This window comes from Ascaphus truei, chromosome 6 (genome assembly GCF_040206685.1).
Source record: "Ascaphus truei isolate aAscTru1 chromosome 6, aAscTru1.hap1, whole genome shotgun sequence".
In the NCBI taxonomy this organism is placed as follows: Eukaryota; Metazoa; Chordata; class Amphibia; order Anura; family Ascaphidae; genus Ascaphus; species Ascaphus truei.
Genome location: NC_134488.1, coordinates 42,973,789 through 42,989,410, shown reverse-complemented (window position 1 = coordinate 42,989,410; position 15,622 = coordinate 42,973,789). Strand labels below are relative to the sequence as shown.

Here is a 15,622-nt window from a genome sequence, read left to right as displayed (position 1 = left end):
GTCCAGTCGTATCTTTGATTAAGGTTCCTGGGAGTACATCTGTATGGGGCTGCATTGACTGCTGTATCTCCTGATGACTGAAGGACTAACAACAATACCTTAAAAGATACCTTTATGTGCCTGAATAACCTCACACGTTTGTGAGTATATATTGAGAGCAGTGTCATCTGTATTTGAGATTATCCATTTCACCTTAACAATATTGCACTATCACCATTGTATTTCATTCTTTTTTACATATATTGCGCTTCCCGGACATTTCATCGCTTGTTTCTATAGAAACCATTCACAAAGTCACATCCCCTTCCTCTTCTGAGACAGGCTCTAGCTCTTAAGCCCTGCTCTCTCACTAGCATTGCACCATTTGTATCTAGTGACTGTCTGGTCACATGATCTTCCATCTTGGGTTGTCTTCTGCAGCCCTAACAGTGATACAGTGTAATGAACCCTGAGCCGAATCGTCAGCGATTGATTACAGGAGAACGGATCGTTCGGCAACTTAGCTACTCACTTGTCAGTGTGCAGATTGTATTGCTGCACATATTCAATGAAAATAATAATAATAATTTAAACGGCAGCTTGAACGGCAGCTTGAATGCTATGTTACAATCAGTTTATCCGCAGAGAAATAGAAACTGTTTACAGGGTCAGAGACAAAATGATATGGGTCAGGAAGGCTAAGGTGGCCACGCAGCAGGGCTGGGCAACTCCAGTCCTCAAGGGTTACCAACAAGCCATGTATTGGGGATATCCCTGCTTCAGGCAGCTCAATCAGTCTTTGACTGAGCCACTGATTAAGCCAACTGTGCTGAAGCAGGGATATCCTTAAAACCTGACCTGTTGGTTGCTCTTGAGGACTGGAGTTGGCCACTCCTGACAGGCTATGAGGAAGGTGCTGTATGGGTCTCTAAGACTGTATTGTTTTTTTAGGGAACTTTTTAATGTGTGATGGGGAGGGGAGAGTAATCTATGGTAGTTATATTTGACTGTCCATGCTTTTTTGCAGCCTGAAACGATGGTTGTGTCGGTCACTTCCTGTGACGATTATCATCAGAAAGTGGAATTTACTGCCCCGAAAAAAGGAGGCATCATCTCCAACTTCATCCCCCTGTCTTATACAAACAATGCCAGGGAAGCTCGTCAAAGGAGATTTAGTGCCGTGGACCCTACTGGAGATGCCCCCCAGCCTCCTGCCAAGCATAGGCCTAGTGTGTCTATTAACACTGAAGACTTACCCCATTACCAACGAGCTTCCAAGCAGGAGGCGCAGCTTCGGGATATAAATACTAAGTGGTACCCGAGACATGCCCTCAGTGTCCCGAATATTCCCATGCGTAGCAAGACTCCCACCCGCAGTGTGGTCTCCGCTCCTGTCACCACCAAATCTCACCGGATGCGTTGTAAGCTCATGTACGATGACCGGCAGCTCTTCAACATCACAAAACGTCAGAAGCGCCAGAGATATGTCACCAAGGATGGAAAGTGCAGGGTCAACCTCGGACATATCGGACAGAATAAGAGATTTCTGTCGGACATTTTCACCACCATCGTGGACCTGAAGTACCGCTGGTTCATCTTTGTCTTCATGTTGTGTTATATTGTCACCTGGGTCGCGTTCGCGGTTATTTATTTCTTGGACGCCTTTCTTAGAGATGACGTGAACCACATTGGGAATCCTGAGTGGAAGCCTTGTATTGACAATGTAGACTCCTTCCTTTCTGCCTTACTGTTCTCTGTGGAAAGTCAAAGGACCATTGGCTATGGCACCAGGATGGTGACCGCCAATTGCCCCGAGGGTGTAATATTGCTCATGGCGCAGTCAATATTAGGGTCAATGATCGACGCACTCATGGTGGGCTGCATGTTTGTAAAGATTTCTCGGCCGAAAAAAAGGGCCGAAACGTTGATCTTTAGCAAGAAGTGTGTGGTGTCCCACAGGGATGAGAAGCTGTGTTTGATGTTCAGGATTGGAGATCTAAGGGACAGCCACATGGTAGATGCCAAGATAAGAGCCAAGCTGATCAAATCCCGGCAGACGAGAGAAGGGGAGTTTATTCCCTTGGAACAATCAGAGATCAACCTAGGTTACGATACGGGAGAAGACCGTCTCTTCCTGGTGGAACCACAGATCATCTGCCATTTCATCAACGACCATAGCCCTTTCTGGGAAATGACGGCAGAGTCATTGAAAAGGGAGCAGTTTGAGATCATTGTGATACTGGAGGGTATTGTGGAAGCCACAGGTGAGAAAGAGATAGGGGTCACCATGGTTATTCATTTGGGGGTTATTTACTAAAGTCAGGGGCAAAAGCTGGGGCAAATCCAGTGCAAAAGAATTGCCCCACATTTATCAACAGGAAAAAATTAAATTGCTTTCAATGGGATGATTCCTTTTCTTAGATAAATGTGGCAGACTTTAGTTAATAGACCCTTTGTAGCTAAACATCTATCAGAGTTTACCATGCATTTCCTGCCCCTTGAGCATTCAAGGGGTTAATATAAATGCAGTGAATGGATAGGCAGTGTCAAGTGTTAAACATGTTTATATGCACTGAATGAGTCTGAGGGAAGCACCTTTTGCTCATAGATGTACAGCAAATACAAATATCACTTGTGAGCATATTCACATGTATCAAACAAGTCTGCCACCCTGCTCTTCCCCATTATCTCTGCAGCCAGGGATTATAGTATGTGAAAATTGCTCTGAGTGTGATTAAAAGACAGTGTATGTGAGTAGTGCGTGGGGTTGTCAATTCCAGTCCTCAAGACCCCCCAGCTGGTCAGGTTTTCAGGATATCCCTGCTTCAGCACAGGTGGCTCAATCAGTGGCTCAGTCAAAGACTGAGCCATTGATTGAGCCACCTGTGCTGAAGCAGGGATATCTGAAAATCAGACCAGTTGTGGTCTTGAGCTAGGGCGTAGCTCGCGCTGGCACATTGCGGGACCTGAAATGCAGGGTGCGGGCCCCGAGATGCAGGGTGCGGGCCCCTCCTCTGCAGGTGGGTAGGGCCTGGGTCAAGGCCCTGAGATGTAGTAGTTAGGACAGAAGGGGAATCCCTTCCTCTGCAGAGCCTCCAAAGGTGGGCGGGGCCTAGGTCAGTAGGGCGGGGCTGCAGTCTGAGAGACAGGCTGGGAAAGGTCAGAGGGAGGGAAGGGGCGGGGCCTCAGTCAGTGGGCGGGGCTGCAGCCGGACAGGATGGAAAAGGTGAGAGGGAGGGAAGGGGCGGGGTCTCAGTCAGTGGGCGGGGCTGCAGTCTGAGAGACAGGCTGGAAAAGGTGAGAGGGATGGGAAGGGGTGGGGCCTCGGTCAGTGGGAGGGGCTGGGAAAGGTGAGAGGGAGGGGAAGGGGCAGGGTTTCAGTCAGTGGGCGGGGCTGCAGCCTGAGAGACAGGCTGGGAAAGGTGAGAGGGAGGGGAAGGGGTGGGGCCTCGGTCAGTGGGAGGGGCTGGGAAAGGTGAGAGGGAGGGGAAGGGTTAAATCACAGGGGTAAAAAGAGACATGAAAGGGAAAGGATACAGGAAGGAAGAGACAGAGAAAATGACGTACAAGAGAGAAATACATAAGAGGGAAAAGAAAAACATGAGAGAGAGAGCGAGAGAGAGACAGAGCAAAGAGAGGGAGAGAGAGAGAGAGAGAGCAGAGAGGGAGAGAGAGAGAGCAAAGAGAGCGCAAAAAAAGAGAGTAGAGAGAGTGAGAAAGCAGAGAGAGAGAGAGACAGACATGAGGGGGCCCTGACATTTTTTTTTGCCCAGGGGCCACACATGTCTAGCTGCGCCACTATTAGAATAAATAATTAATTGTAAACTGCATACAAATAATCTGTATTTTCAAACTAGAATCGTTTTTTTTCCGTTTAATTTGAGGTTGAGGTAATAAGAGCGTCACTCACTGAAAATTAGTGAGAGCTAAAGAGGAGTCTTCTAACAAATCAACAAGGCTTTGGGAAAATAAACTTTTGGGCCAAAAGGCTGGCAAAATAACTATTATTTATGGCCAAGCTTACATGGGGGAGGGGGGGGGGCATTATGTTGATATTGGTAAGAGATAATGGTATTAAATAGATTGGTACCTATTCTGCTGACATGTATCGTATCCTTCCTCTTCTATGGCTCCTGCGGCTGATCTGCTTCTGCGCTGCAGGACTTTTCTTGATGTCTGGAAGCAGTAATAGTTTGACTTCTGACTGGAGGGCACTAACAGCCAGGTTATATACTCATTGGCAAGGCATGGCACCAAGGGCGTGGCATGCCCCATAAGAATGGCACCAAGGGCGTGGCATGCCCCATAAGAATGGCACCAAGGGCGTGGCATGCCCCATAAGAATGGCACCAAGGGCGTGGCATGCCCCATAAGAATGGCACCAAGGGTGTGGCATGTCCCATATGAATGGCATCAAGGGCGTGGCATGCCCCAGTATGGCACCAAGGGCGTGGCATGCCCCAGTATGGCACCAAGGGGGTGGCATGCCCCTAAGCACGATTTCTGCTTCTTCCTTTTGATTTTTGCGCGTTTCATTCCAACTTCTTTATCTAGCTGTTCAGGTTTCCACTGATGCCCATCAGTGTAGCAGCAGTGTCACCGCACACCAAGCAACGTGGCAGCAGGAACGAGCTGTTAGGGTCCATTCCAACACTGTATTAATGGCGCTTGCGTCTACGTCCTACGGAGATAAATGAAAAAATACAGATTTATACCATAAGCAAGAAGCCGGGCAGAGCTTATATTTTATCTTTCTTGGAATTGCTCACGGATTCATCTCTCCCATTCCTGTTCTTTTACTTCTATTACTAGGTCTGCACCATCCTATACCGCTCCTGAGCTCCCCACAGTCACTCAGAGGAGAAAGTATTTATTACGATCACAGTGGGATTGTGGGATTCACTCCTGGGACGTCTGTCTGAGCTAGCCACAGCAGCCAGACATTTTGGAACTTAGCGCCAGTATTATTAACCAAACTTGTTCACTTTTCCATCTGGCAGACAAACCAAATTCTGTTTCTGATTTTAGAAATGGACGGAATTTCTTTCTGTTCCCACAATGCTGCGATCTCGCACCTCTCTGCCATTGCAAAGTGAGCAACTAATGTACTTTCGGCTCTGGTTACACCCTGTGTTGGCTTGTGTAGCACCCTGCTGTATATTTCTCTGGCCTGGCATGTCAGTCCTGGTAACAGCAGGCAGTGCCAGGGTTAATCCATCATAAGGCTGTACATGTAGTATCACACCCACAGTTATTGTTATATTGTTGCACTTTCAGGCACATGTTTGGGTCTGGAAGATGCTGGAGTCACATGTCAGGGTGAGCTAGATCTGCCCAGTTACTGGGGGAGGGAAGGTTGACCACTCCCCAGGTATAAAGATGTGGCTCCATCTTTAATATATAAAATCGAAAGGTTAGTGCTAGCTGCGGTGAATCTGATTGGTCCTCAGCCTCTGGCCAATCAGATTGGTGGCTCTGACGTCACCCAACTGACACTCTCTTCCCCCTCAGCCACACTCTCACACTCTCACTCTCTCTCTCCTTCTTCCCCCCATCACACTCACCCTCACGTGCGCCGCCCTGCACCGGCTCACGGACGGAGGGGAAGCGCGGCGCGGCCCTCCTGCCCCAGACGCCAATGCTCACTTCCCTCCCTCCCCGGCGCTCACTTCCCTCCCCGGCGCTCACTTCCCTCCCCGGCGCTTACTTCCCTCCCTCCCCGGCAGGGGGACAGGCAGTGGGCAGGCAGCCTTCCTCCTGCAGCTGCCTCGCGGTGCCAAGTGGGGGTAAGATGGAGGCGCCCAGAAGGACCCCCTTCCTCCTGCAGCTGCCTTGCGGCGCTGAGTGGCTAAGATGGCGGCGCCTGGAAGGACCCCCTTCCTCCTGCACCTGCCTCGCGGCGCCGAATGGGTAAGATGGCGGCGCACAGCGGACAGGCGGGGGGTGGTATTCAGTCAGGAGAGAGGGGGGGGGAGTCAGTCAGGAGAGGGGGGGAGAGAGGGAGTCAGGAGAGGGGGGGGAGAGAGGGAGTCAGGAGAGGGGGGAAGAGAGGGAGTCAGGAGAGAGGGGGGGGAGGGAGTCAGGAGAGAGGGGGGGAGGGAGTCAGGAGAGAGGGGGGGGAGTCAGGAGAGAGGGGGGAGGGAGTCAGGAGAGAGGGGGGGGAGGGAGTCAGGAGAGAGGGGGGGGGGGAGGGAGTCAGGAGAGAGGGGGGGAGGGAGTCAGGAGAGAAGGGGGGGAAGCCTCAACAGCTGTGAAGAGGGGGGGGAAGGGAGTTGAGAGGGAGTATGGGGGAGCCAGAACATTACATCACAGGCAACGCCGGGTATATCAGCTAGTCTAAAATATAGTCAGTCTAGAGGGAGAGGAGGAGACCCCAGGAAAAGCAGACCCCAGAGGAAGGGGTGAGTCAGTGCCCCTTAGGGGGTGAAGAGTCGAGTATATTGATCTAGGGGGAGAGGGACTCCAGAGGAGCTTCCTATATCAGGAGATACATGTACCTCCATATAGAGGTACTCCAGGGAATGCACATCTAGCAGCACAAGCAGGTATAAAGAAATGGAAAGCCCTCCTCCTTATTGCAACAGACAGGGATGAGTTTCCTGAAATGCAGGGTCCTTGAGCTAGGGACCAAGAGAGGCTGCTCTTGTGTGGGAGGCGATGACTCCATACACCACGGTCAATGAAAGGCGTGAGGTTCTAGTTCTATATTGCCTGCATGGAACTCCTGTCTGGAGGAGGAGAAGGTTACCATGGCGGAATGCTCTATTCACTATGTCACTAAAACCTGTCCTGATAATGCTGCTGTATGCTGTTCTATGACATAATGCTCTGTTCACTGAAATCTGCGTATGGACGCTAAGGAATTGTTGTGCATAATAAATACCACCAAGTTGAAAAGTTCCTGGCGCCCCTTTTCCATGTTTCCTGCACCTGCACTCCACTCCATTACAGCCTTGGCCAAAATCCTCGGTAACCAATCTTTAATTTGCTCCCACATGGGCACAACCACAGCATATGTAACAAGTCTGCTTGTTCTCCACATTGTTTTGGGCACCATGGGGAATAACCTGGAACCAATGTTGATAATTTTAGTGGGGTGAGATACCATCTCATTATAACCTTATATGCCTTAGTTCTCTTTAACATAGTGCAGATTAAACTCTTAGCAGTCATAATAAAGATCTCGTCCCACTCCAGCACTTCACCTAAATCTTCTTCTCATTGGACATGTAGTGTAGTTTTCGAGAGTATGCAGGACCAGAACACACTGAGATGTATGAGAACATTTGAGATAAAGTCCACTCGTGTCTGATTCTAATATACAGAGCTTTTCAAAATTTGTTAATGGTGGGCGGGATGTGAATTTGTTATAAAATGCTCGGATCTGGAGGTATTTAAAAAATTCTGCATGGGGGATGTCTTTTTCTGACTGAATTTGTTGAAATGTTTTAATATTTTTCCTGGCCTCCAGATCTGAGTCTAATAAACCCTTTCTGTTTCCAGATTACAAAATCTTTGCTATTCAGACCCGAAGCAAAGTCTGGATTGTCAAAAACAGGGGTCATTAATGAGCGTTTGGTAGTCAATGAACATCTGAATTTAGAGGCCTCCCAGATTGCTAGAGTCATTGAGGACAGCGATTCTCTGATAGATTTAAGAATCTGTTTAGGGGACCAAATTAGATTGTCCATGTCACGGGAGACCAGGTATTTACACTTTTTAAACCGGGATCATAACATTGAGCAAAACAAGGAGGTAAAATAAATTGTGATTTATTCCTTGGAAACAGACGTAGACACAATGGATTACAATATACAATGGAAAAACACACTTACAGGGGGTCTGGGTGAAAAAAACTAGCCGTTCCCAGCTTCTACAGTCCATAAAACAATGTATTTTGGTTACCGGGTTTAACCCGAAAAGTCCTGGAACTCAATTCGGCATGAGTTACCAGACGCCACCGCTGTATCTCTTCCGGAGCTGCCAAAACCCTTGACCGGGGGCAAGTACCAAATGTCCTGGTACTTTTTTCGGTGTGTAATTCCAGCCGCGACTGCTACGTCCTCTTTACAGAACTTGGCCCTGAAAAGTGGAACTTGAAATTTCGTAAACTGGCTCGCGTCTATTTCTCCAAGACCATCTTTTGGTGATTTTGAATTTGCCGCTGCTGTCTTGGCGCTTAGAATCTGAGGACTGGATTGGCTGCTGGCTTTCTTATAGAATTTCAGTCCCATTCATGAAATACTACAGCCAATCCGAGCGTGGGAGAATTCCTACCAGCCAATCAGAATATATATATATATATATATATATATATGCAAATACAACTGTATTAGACATGCAGATGAGCATACAGTTGTATTTGCATATTTGCTTTCCTGTGGAGGGTTTTTGTCACTTTTTTTACTCACCATAACTTAACTCAGTATTATGGTATATATATATATATATATATATATATATATATATATATATATATATATATATATATATATATATATATATATAGTAGGTGGGGTTTTTGTGTGAATTTGGGGGGGGGGGGGGTTGTATATACTGTATTTGGGGGGGGGGATTTTTTTTAAAAAGTATTTGGGGGTTGGGAAGTTTTTTTGGTATATATCTTGTGGGGGAATTGTGTGGGGGTACCGGTCGGAATCAGTGAGCGTGGGGTAATTGACAGAAGGTGAGGAAAACAGGGAGTAAGAGTGAGAAGCAGGGGAGACAAATACATGCGAGGCGGGAGGGTGAGACGGAAGGGAGAGAAATATATGGGAAGAGGGGGGGAAGAGAGGGGGCTCGTGAGACGTGAAATGAGGGGGGGTGTGGCGGGCAATACCGCCGACATGGGGGGGGCTGCTTAAAATGTTTGTCCCGGGCCCCACGATTTCTGTTGACGGCCCTGCGCATGACTTAAATAAATGATATTATTGAAATGGGTCAGCAGGCTTCTGGTTCATAACACAAACTGACTTTCAGTATTTCTAATTATTGTACAGTATACCAGAAAAATACACATGTAGACACACACAGACACACGCTAACACACTTTGGACCAATAAAATATTTGTATACGTTTCTGTACATTTCAGGCAAGCGATATCTATTCTTCAGATCTTATTATAGTCAGAACTGTTATGTACGTCCTATCATGCTGGATCTCTCTATCACCGCAATACAGAATTGAGGAAAAAACAAGTCCATCGTGCACTCTGTATTATTTTACAGTTGATGTGGGTTCCTGATTTGGAAAGTCACTGGTGGAATTGGTAATTTTTTTTATACAAATATATAAATATATTTGTGGGATGGAAAGAAATGTATTCGTCATATTATTATACATCTGTTCTCCTATTGTGTCGCCCCCAATATTATTTCCTAGTACAACAGGGCAACACTGTCCCAAAAGTGGGTTATGAATCAAATTGTCCCTCATTCAAAACTGGATTAAAAAAAAAATGGTAACAGATTAATCAATTGAAATACAAACAAACCACTTGGGGTCAGGTACCAATGTAGCCAAACCCCATGTAAAATACTAGTACCAACTATGTTAAAGAGAAAAATCTAATTGCTTTAAAAATGGGATTTCTTTTGTTTGATAAACCTGGTGCAGATTTTCGCCCCAGTTGTGCATCTCCCTGACTTGGATACCTAGCTCCTAAAATGATCTTATATTGAAGTGAAGAGTTGTATTTCCCAAAAGAGTCTTGGAGCTTAATACACAGACCCTCTCCTCCCCTCTCTCCCCCCACCATGAGCACTTCTCATACTGCGGTGCCCTTGGACTTCCAGAGGTCGCAGAAGACATTAATGGTGGTCGGACTCCCTGAAGCTTCTCACTTCTAGTAGCTCTCTGTGCATTTTCTATCGCTACTAATGGCGGATTGTTAAATACAGCTACAGTACTTTTGAAATATATGTTATATGTAAATATAGTGATGGATATATCTAAGTGTAATTATAGTTGTCCTCCAAATCAGGAGTGCTTAACTCTAGTCCTCAAACCCCCCTGCACACCCCATCCCCCAACTTGTCCGGTTTTCAGGATTTCCCTGCTTCAGCACAGGTGTCTCAATCAGTCCCTGCTTCAGCACAGCTGGCTCGATCAGGGGCTCAATCTTCAACTGAGCCTCTGATTGAACTACCTGTGCTGAAGCTGGGATATCCTGAAAACCTGACCTGCTGGTTAGTTTTTAGGACTGTAGTTGAGCAGCCCTGCTCCAAATCATCATTAGCATTGAAGTGGTCTATAATATGAGAAGGTTTGGAGAACCTTGCCCTAGAGTCCTCTCAATAACATTCCCTTTGATGTGTCTTTCGACGTAGGTATGACGTGTCAGGCTAAGACGTCTTACACCGAGGACGAGATACTGTGGGGCCACCGGTTCGAGCCCTGCATGACTCTAGAGAAGGGAGCCTTCCGTGTCGATTACACCCACTTTGAGAAAACCTTTGATGTCCAGACGCCTTGGGGGAGCGCGAAGGAGATGCAAGAGCTCAGGGAGATGGAACAGACTGATAGGTCCACTCTCAGCCTCTACTGGGACAACATGCTTCAGACGTGTGTTCCAGAGGACTCGACCATTGGACCTGCAGACCCCGCTCAGCGGTATCAGGACAGGACAGACATCCACAGGATCGCCGAGGAGGGCAGCAGGGAATCTCACAATGATCTTGATGTTTGATAGCATACATTCCTTAGTTGCCAACATTTAAAAATCCACTTCAGGGAAACTGTCCCCTTCCCGCAAAAGGAAAGAGGTTCCACAGGGGGGGAACAATTATGTTTCGAGAGGGGGCATCTATAATCCTCCAAACACAGCAGTGTATACCATCAGTAGGGTTCTCAGGCGTCCTGTCTTGAACCGTACTGTCCTGTATTTGGACACTGTCCAGTCAAAGATTAGAGGTAATACTGGACATGTATGTGTATTCCGGTATTATATCTCTGGGCGTGTATGTGTATACCGGTATTACCTCTCTGGGCGTGTGTGTGTATACCGGTATTACCTCTCTGGGCGTGTATGTGTATACCGGTATTACCTCTCTGGGCGTGTATGTGTATACCGGTATTACCTCTCTGGACATGTATGTGTATGCCGGTATTACCTCTCTGGGCGTGTATGTGTATACTGGTATTACCTCTCTGGACGTGTATGTGTATACCAGTATTACCTCTCTGGGCGTGTATGTGTATACTGGTATTACCTCTCTGGACGTGTATGTGTATACTGGTATTACCTCTCTGGACGTAGTGACCTGACCGGCTTTGGAGGGCGGTGGGATTTCCCTGAGTAGGGAGAGAGCTAAGCTGTTGCTAGGGGGCTGGGCAGCTTCCTCCATCCTGATTGGCTGCATTACCTAGCAGCAGCCAATCAGGAGGGGGTGTCAATAGCCAAGGAGTGGAGACAAGGAGAGGAGGAAACAGCATGGAGCGATGAGAAGTGTGTGTCTCGAGCACGTCGTACCTTTCACCAATGTGTCCAGTATTGTTTGGAGAAGCCGCCTGGCAACCCTAACCACCCTCCAGGATAACTAGAATATTCACATTGCAACAACAACGACAACATCCTGTCACCCTCTCCTGTCACTGTCCTATCTCCGTGGTCTAAATTCAATGGCCTGTCTTTATCTCCTATGCTCCTTCTAACGCGACTGTCCCTTGTCCCGGCCCTATTGTCTCCTATGCTACGTCAAACTGTCCCTTTTATCAGCACCTAGTGACACTCAGTATCACTCTGTGGCAGTCATCTACTGTCCCTTTCGTCTGTCTGAACTCCGAAGGGTCCCAGAACTTCCAGGACTCTGACCACTATACGACCCAAGACCTTTGTCACTTGTCACCTTTTGTACACTAGAGAAGAAACGCAGCAGAGACGGTGAGAACGGACTTCCCGTACAGCACTCTGAGGATCGTGAGCAGGCAGGAGAGGACTTGAGGCTCATGGAACATTTACCAATTGGTGCATAGAGATGTTGCTACGGGTTTTTTTTTTAACCTCCAGTTCCTCATGCTGTTTTCAAAAATAAAATAAAAATGAATATGGAACACAGTGTTTTGCCTTTAATTCCTTTTTGAGACCCAGAGGTGTCAGCTTTCAAGATCTGATGAAAGGACCATATGGGACCTGAAACGTTGTCTTTCCACTGTTCTTGGCTGTCACATTAAATGAAGAACGTCATTATGAACATGTGAGTAGAGCTGTACTTTGTATCTCTGTCTTAGATGAGACCTGTACTTGGAAGAATTTCTTTGTCTGTGTTGTGTTGGCTGCACAGGCAGGATTTTCCTCGCCTGAGACTGTTTCCCCTGCACTTTTAGAATTGTAGCTTTCAAAAAAAAAATGAAGATGACCAATCAGCAAAACTCCATTAATGCTAAAAATAAGTAGGACTGACTCCAAACCAGTGAGGGTTGACAGTATTTTGGGAGAGGGACTTAAAATGAATTCCCTTAATTAATTTGTTATTTAGGCCTAAATGGAAAACAATATCCAAGAATCTACTCTACGTATAGTTTTTATTAGAATTGGAAGGGTTAGGATGTCGTATTGAAATTGTGAAAAGTGCACGTCTAGCAGTAATGTGTTTGCAATAAGTAACAATAATCATAATAGTGGCCATTTTTGAAGAGTCCATACAAAATTATTTATGCCTCAAAATTTCTCCGAAAAAAGAAAACTCCCATGGGATTATACATATGAAATGTGTGATTATAATAAAATTTAAATGGTTATATATATATATATATATATATATATATATATATATATATACACAGTCATGTGAAAAAGAAAGTACACCCTCTTTGAATTCCATGGTTCTACATACACTGTATCAGGACATGATAACAATCATTTAGCACTTAGCAGGTCTTAAAATTAGGTAAATACAACCTCAGATGAACAACAACACGACATATTACACCGTGTCATGATTTATTTAACAAAAATAAAGCCAAAATGGAGAAGCCATGTGTGAAAAACTAAGTACACATTATGATTCAATAGCTTGTAGAACCACCTTTAGCAGCAATAACTTGAAGTAATCGTTTTCTGTATGACTTTATTAAGAAAGAGTACTGCATGCTGGGACAGGAAACAGGGAGTCAAGACCTGGACCCTGAAGGTGCAGGTGGTGTCCACGGAGCTGTGCTCCAGGAACTAGGCCAGAGGTAACTCCCCCAGGGCCCAGTTAGTTCCCTGAGCCACTGTAGAAATGTTCTATGTGCATGATATAGGGAAAGGCCTTAAGATAGGGACTCTTTCCACTATAGCTATAGAGAGAGAGATATGCTGCAGGATAGCTAAAAGGAGATCTGGACTCAATAGTAGAGACTGTTCCCAAAGGATCAGCCGGCTGGGGGTCCCTCCACAGAGGAGTCAGGCGGTGGAATCATCCACGCAAGGAGCAGCGCGCCGCGCAGCAGGACCACGTTGCAGAGCCGCTGATTGTTGTTGATTATCCTGGTCAGGACTATGACCAGGGAGGTATTTTAAGTGCTCCACCTGGGCCCCAACACCAGAAAGCGCTATCCCTCACACTAAAACTATTGTTTGTGGGCACTCAGGGGTTAAGTGCTCAGGCACATTGCTACTGAAAGGACAAAGGGTGATGCAATGATTGACATGAGGAATGATGCAATGAGATCTATGTAAAGAAGTTATATTCATATGCTTAGTAAATACTGTTCTTATTCAACTGTGTGTGTTTTTACTGTGTATGTGGGTTCTGGTGAGGGAACACTCCAACCACGTTGGGATCCCTCATCGGTGGAGGCGCTGCACCATGTATAAGTATACCCCAGGCTCCCAGTGGCGGAGGTTCAGGCCTTCTGTTAGCCACACAGGTGACAGCAGCACGAGTAGTTGTAGTACCCCAGGGGTACAAGCAGGGTTGCCACCTTCTACTGAAGGCTAACCCGGAGGAAAAAAAAAATCCCTTACTTTGTGTGGCGTGGTGGTGCAGCGGGATCTCCCGGCATCCTGCTGCAATTCCCCCTCCAACTGCAGTGAACATGGCTGCACGACGTGAAATGACGCTGCATTGCCATGGTAACCAGCCGCTACGTAACGTCGTGACGCTACGCGGCACCGTGTTGCCATGGCAATGTGACGCCGTGTAGCGTCATGAGATCTCGTAGCGTCTGGTTACCACGGCAATGCTGCATCATTTGACCTCACGCAGCCACATTCATTGCAGTTGGAGGGGGAAATTGCAGGAGAATGCTGGAGACGCCACCGCACCTTGCCAACACCCGGAGATTGACGACGGCAACCTGTAGCCCGGAGGTAAGTGTCCGAAACCCGGAGTATCCGGGTCAAACCCGGAGAGGTGGCAACCCTGGGTACAAGGGCTACATACATATATATATATATATATACACACACACATATGTATATGAAAAACTTAAAAAATGATTATTAAATAATACACAGAAACTCCAGATAGCAGCATTATAAGGGAAAGTCTAAGGAACAGATAACCTGGCATCTTATCTTAATATATAAAATCGAAAGGTTGGTGCTAGCTGCAGTGAATCTGATTGGTCCTCAGCCTCTGGCCAATCAGATTGGTGTGTCTGACGTCACCCAACTGCCACGCTCTTCCCCCTCGGCCACACACACACACTCTCTCTGTCCTATCCCCCCCCATCACACTCACCTCCCTCCCCGGCGCTCAGTCACCTCCCACCCCGGCGCTCAGTCACCTCCCTCCCCGGCGCTCAGTCACCTCCCTCCCTGGCGCACAGTTACCTCCCTCCCCGGCGCTCAGTCACCTCCCTCCCCGGCGCTCACTCACCTCCCTCCCCGGCAGGGTGACAGGCAGTGGGCAGGCAGCCTGCAGCTCCCTCGCGGCGTTGAGTGCCTAAGATGGCGGCGCCCGGAAGGACCCCCTTCCTCCCTCGCAGCGCCGAGTGCCTAAGATGGCGGCGCCCGGAAGGAGAGGTGACATATCTGTGTGTGTGTGCGTGTGTGCGTGTGTGTCAGACACTGTAGGGTGGGGACCGGAGCTGCGCATGGGGGGGAGGAGCCGAGAGAGAGCGGGGAGCAGAGAAACATACAGGGGGAGTGTAGAGGAGGGACACGGACACTGTCCCCCCTCCTGTCCACTGTCCCCCCTCCTGTCCACTGTCCCCCCCCCTCCTGTCCACTGTCCCCCCCCCTCCTGTCCACCCCCCCTCCTGTCCACCCCCCCTCCTGTCCACTGTCCCCCCCCTCCTGTCCACTGTCCCCCCCTCCTGTCCACTGTCCCCCCCTCCTGTCCACTGTCCCCCCCCTCCTGTCCACTGTCCCCCCCCTCCTGTCCACTGTCCCCCCTCCTGTCTACTGTGTCCCCCCCTCCTGTCCACTGTCCCCCCCCCCCCCTCCTAGCGGGAAATTTAACTCACGGGCAACGCCGAGTCTCTCAGCTAGTATATACAGTATATATAACTTTTACTGGTGGGCATACCTGTATAGGCATGACTACAATCCCCAGCCTGCATTGCGCGCAGTGCTATCTATGATGTACCTTGGATTTTCGCAGCGCCTCCTTGGGGTTGTAGTCTCAAACTTCCCACCTTTTATAAACGCAATACCCAGGAACCCTTGCGCAGGCTGACGTTGCAGCTCCCAACGGCTGTCACTTGCTGGGTCGC

At 47.9% G+C, this 15,622-nt stretch overlaps 1 protein-coding gene and 1 long non-coding RNA gene across 2 annotated transcripts in view; one reads left to right on the top strand and one right to left on the bottom strand.

Moving 5' to 3' along the window:
- The window catches only part of LOC142496934 (G protein-activated inward rectifier potassium channel 4-like), a 48,714-nt gene extending 36,660 nt beyond the window's left edge, over window positions 1-12,054 (top strand). The window contains exons 3-4 of the mRNA XM_075604050.1: window positions 1,007-2,243; window positions 10,309-12,054. Of these exons, the coding sequence (XP_075460165.1) occupies window positions 1,007-2,243; window positions 10,309-10,667 (1,596 nt within the window). The 3' untranslated portion in view covers window positions 10,668-12,054. The remainder of the gene's footprint in view (window positions 1-1,006; window positions 2,244-10,308) is intronic.
- LOC142496935 (uncharacterized) lies at window positions 2,936-15,461 on the bottom strand. The gene is made up of 3 exons (XR_012802140.1): window positions 15,374-15,461; window positions 14,785-14,903; window positions 2,936-4,660 (listed from the first exon to the last, which is right to left on the bottom strand). It is a non-coding gene; the product is annotated as an uncharacterized LOC142496935 (long non-coding RNA).
- Window positions 15,462-15,622: the final 161 nt, after the last annotated feature.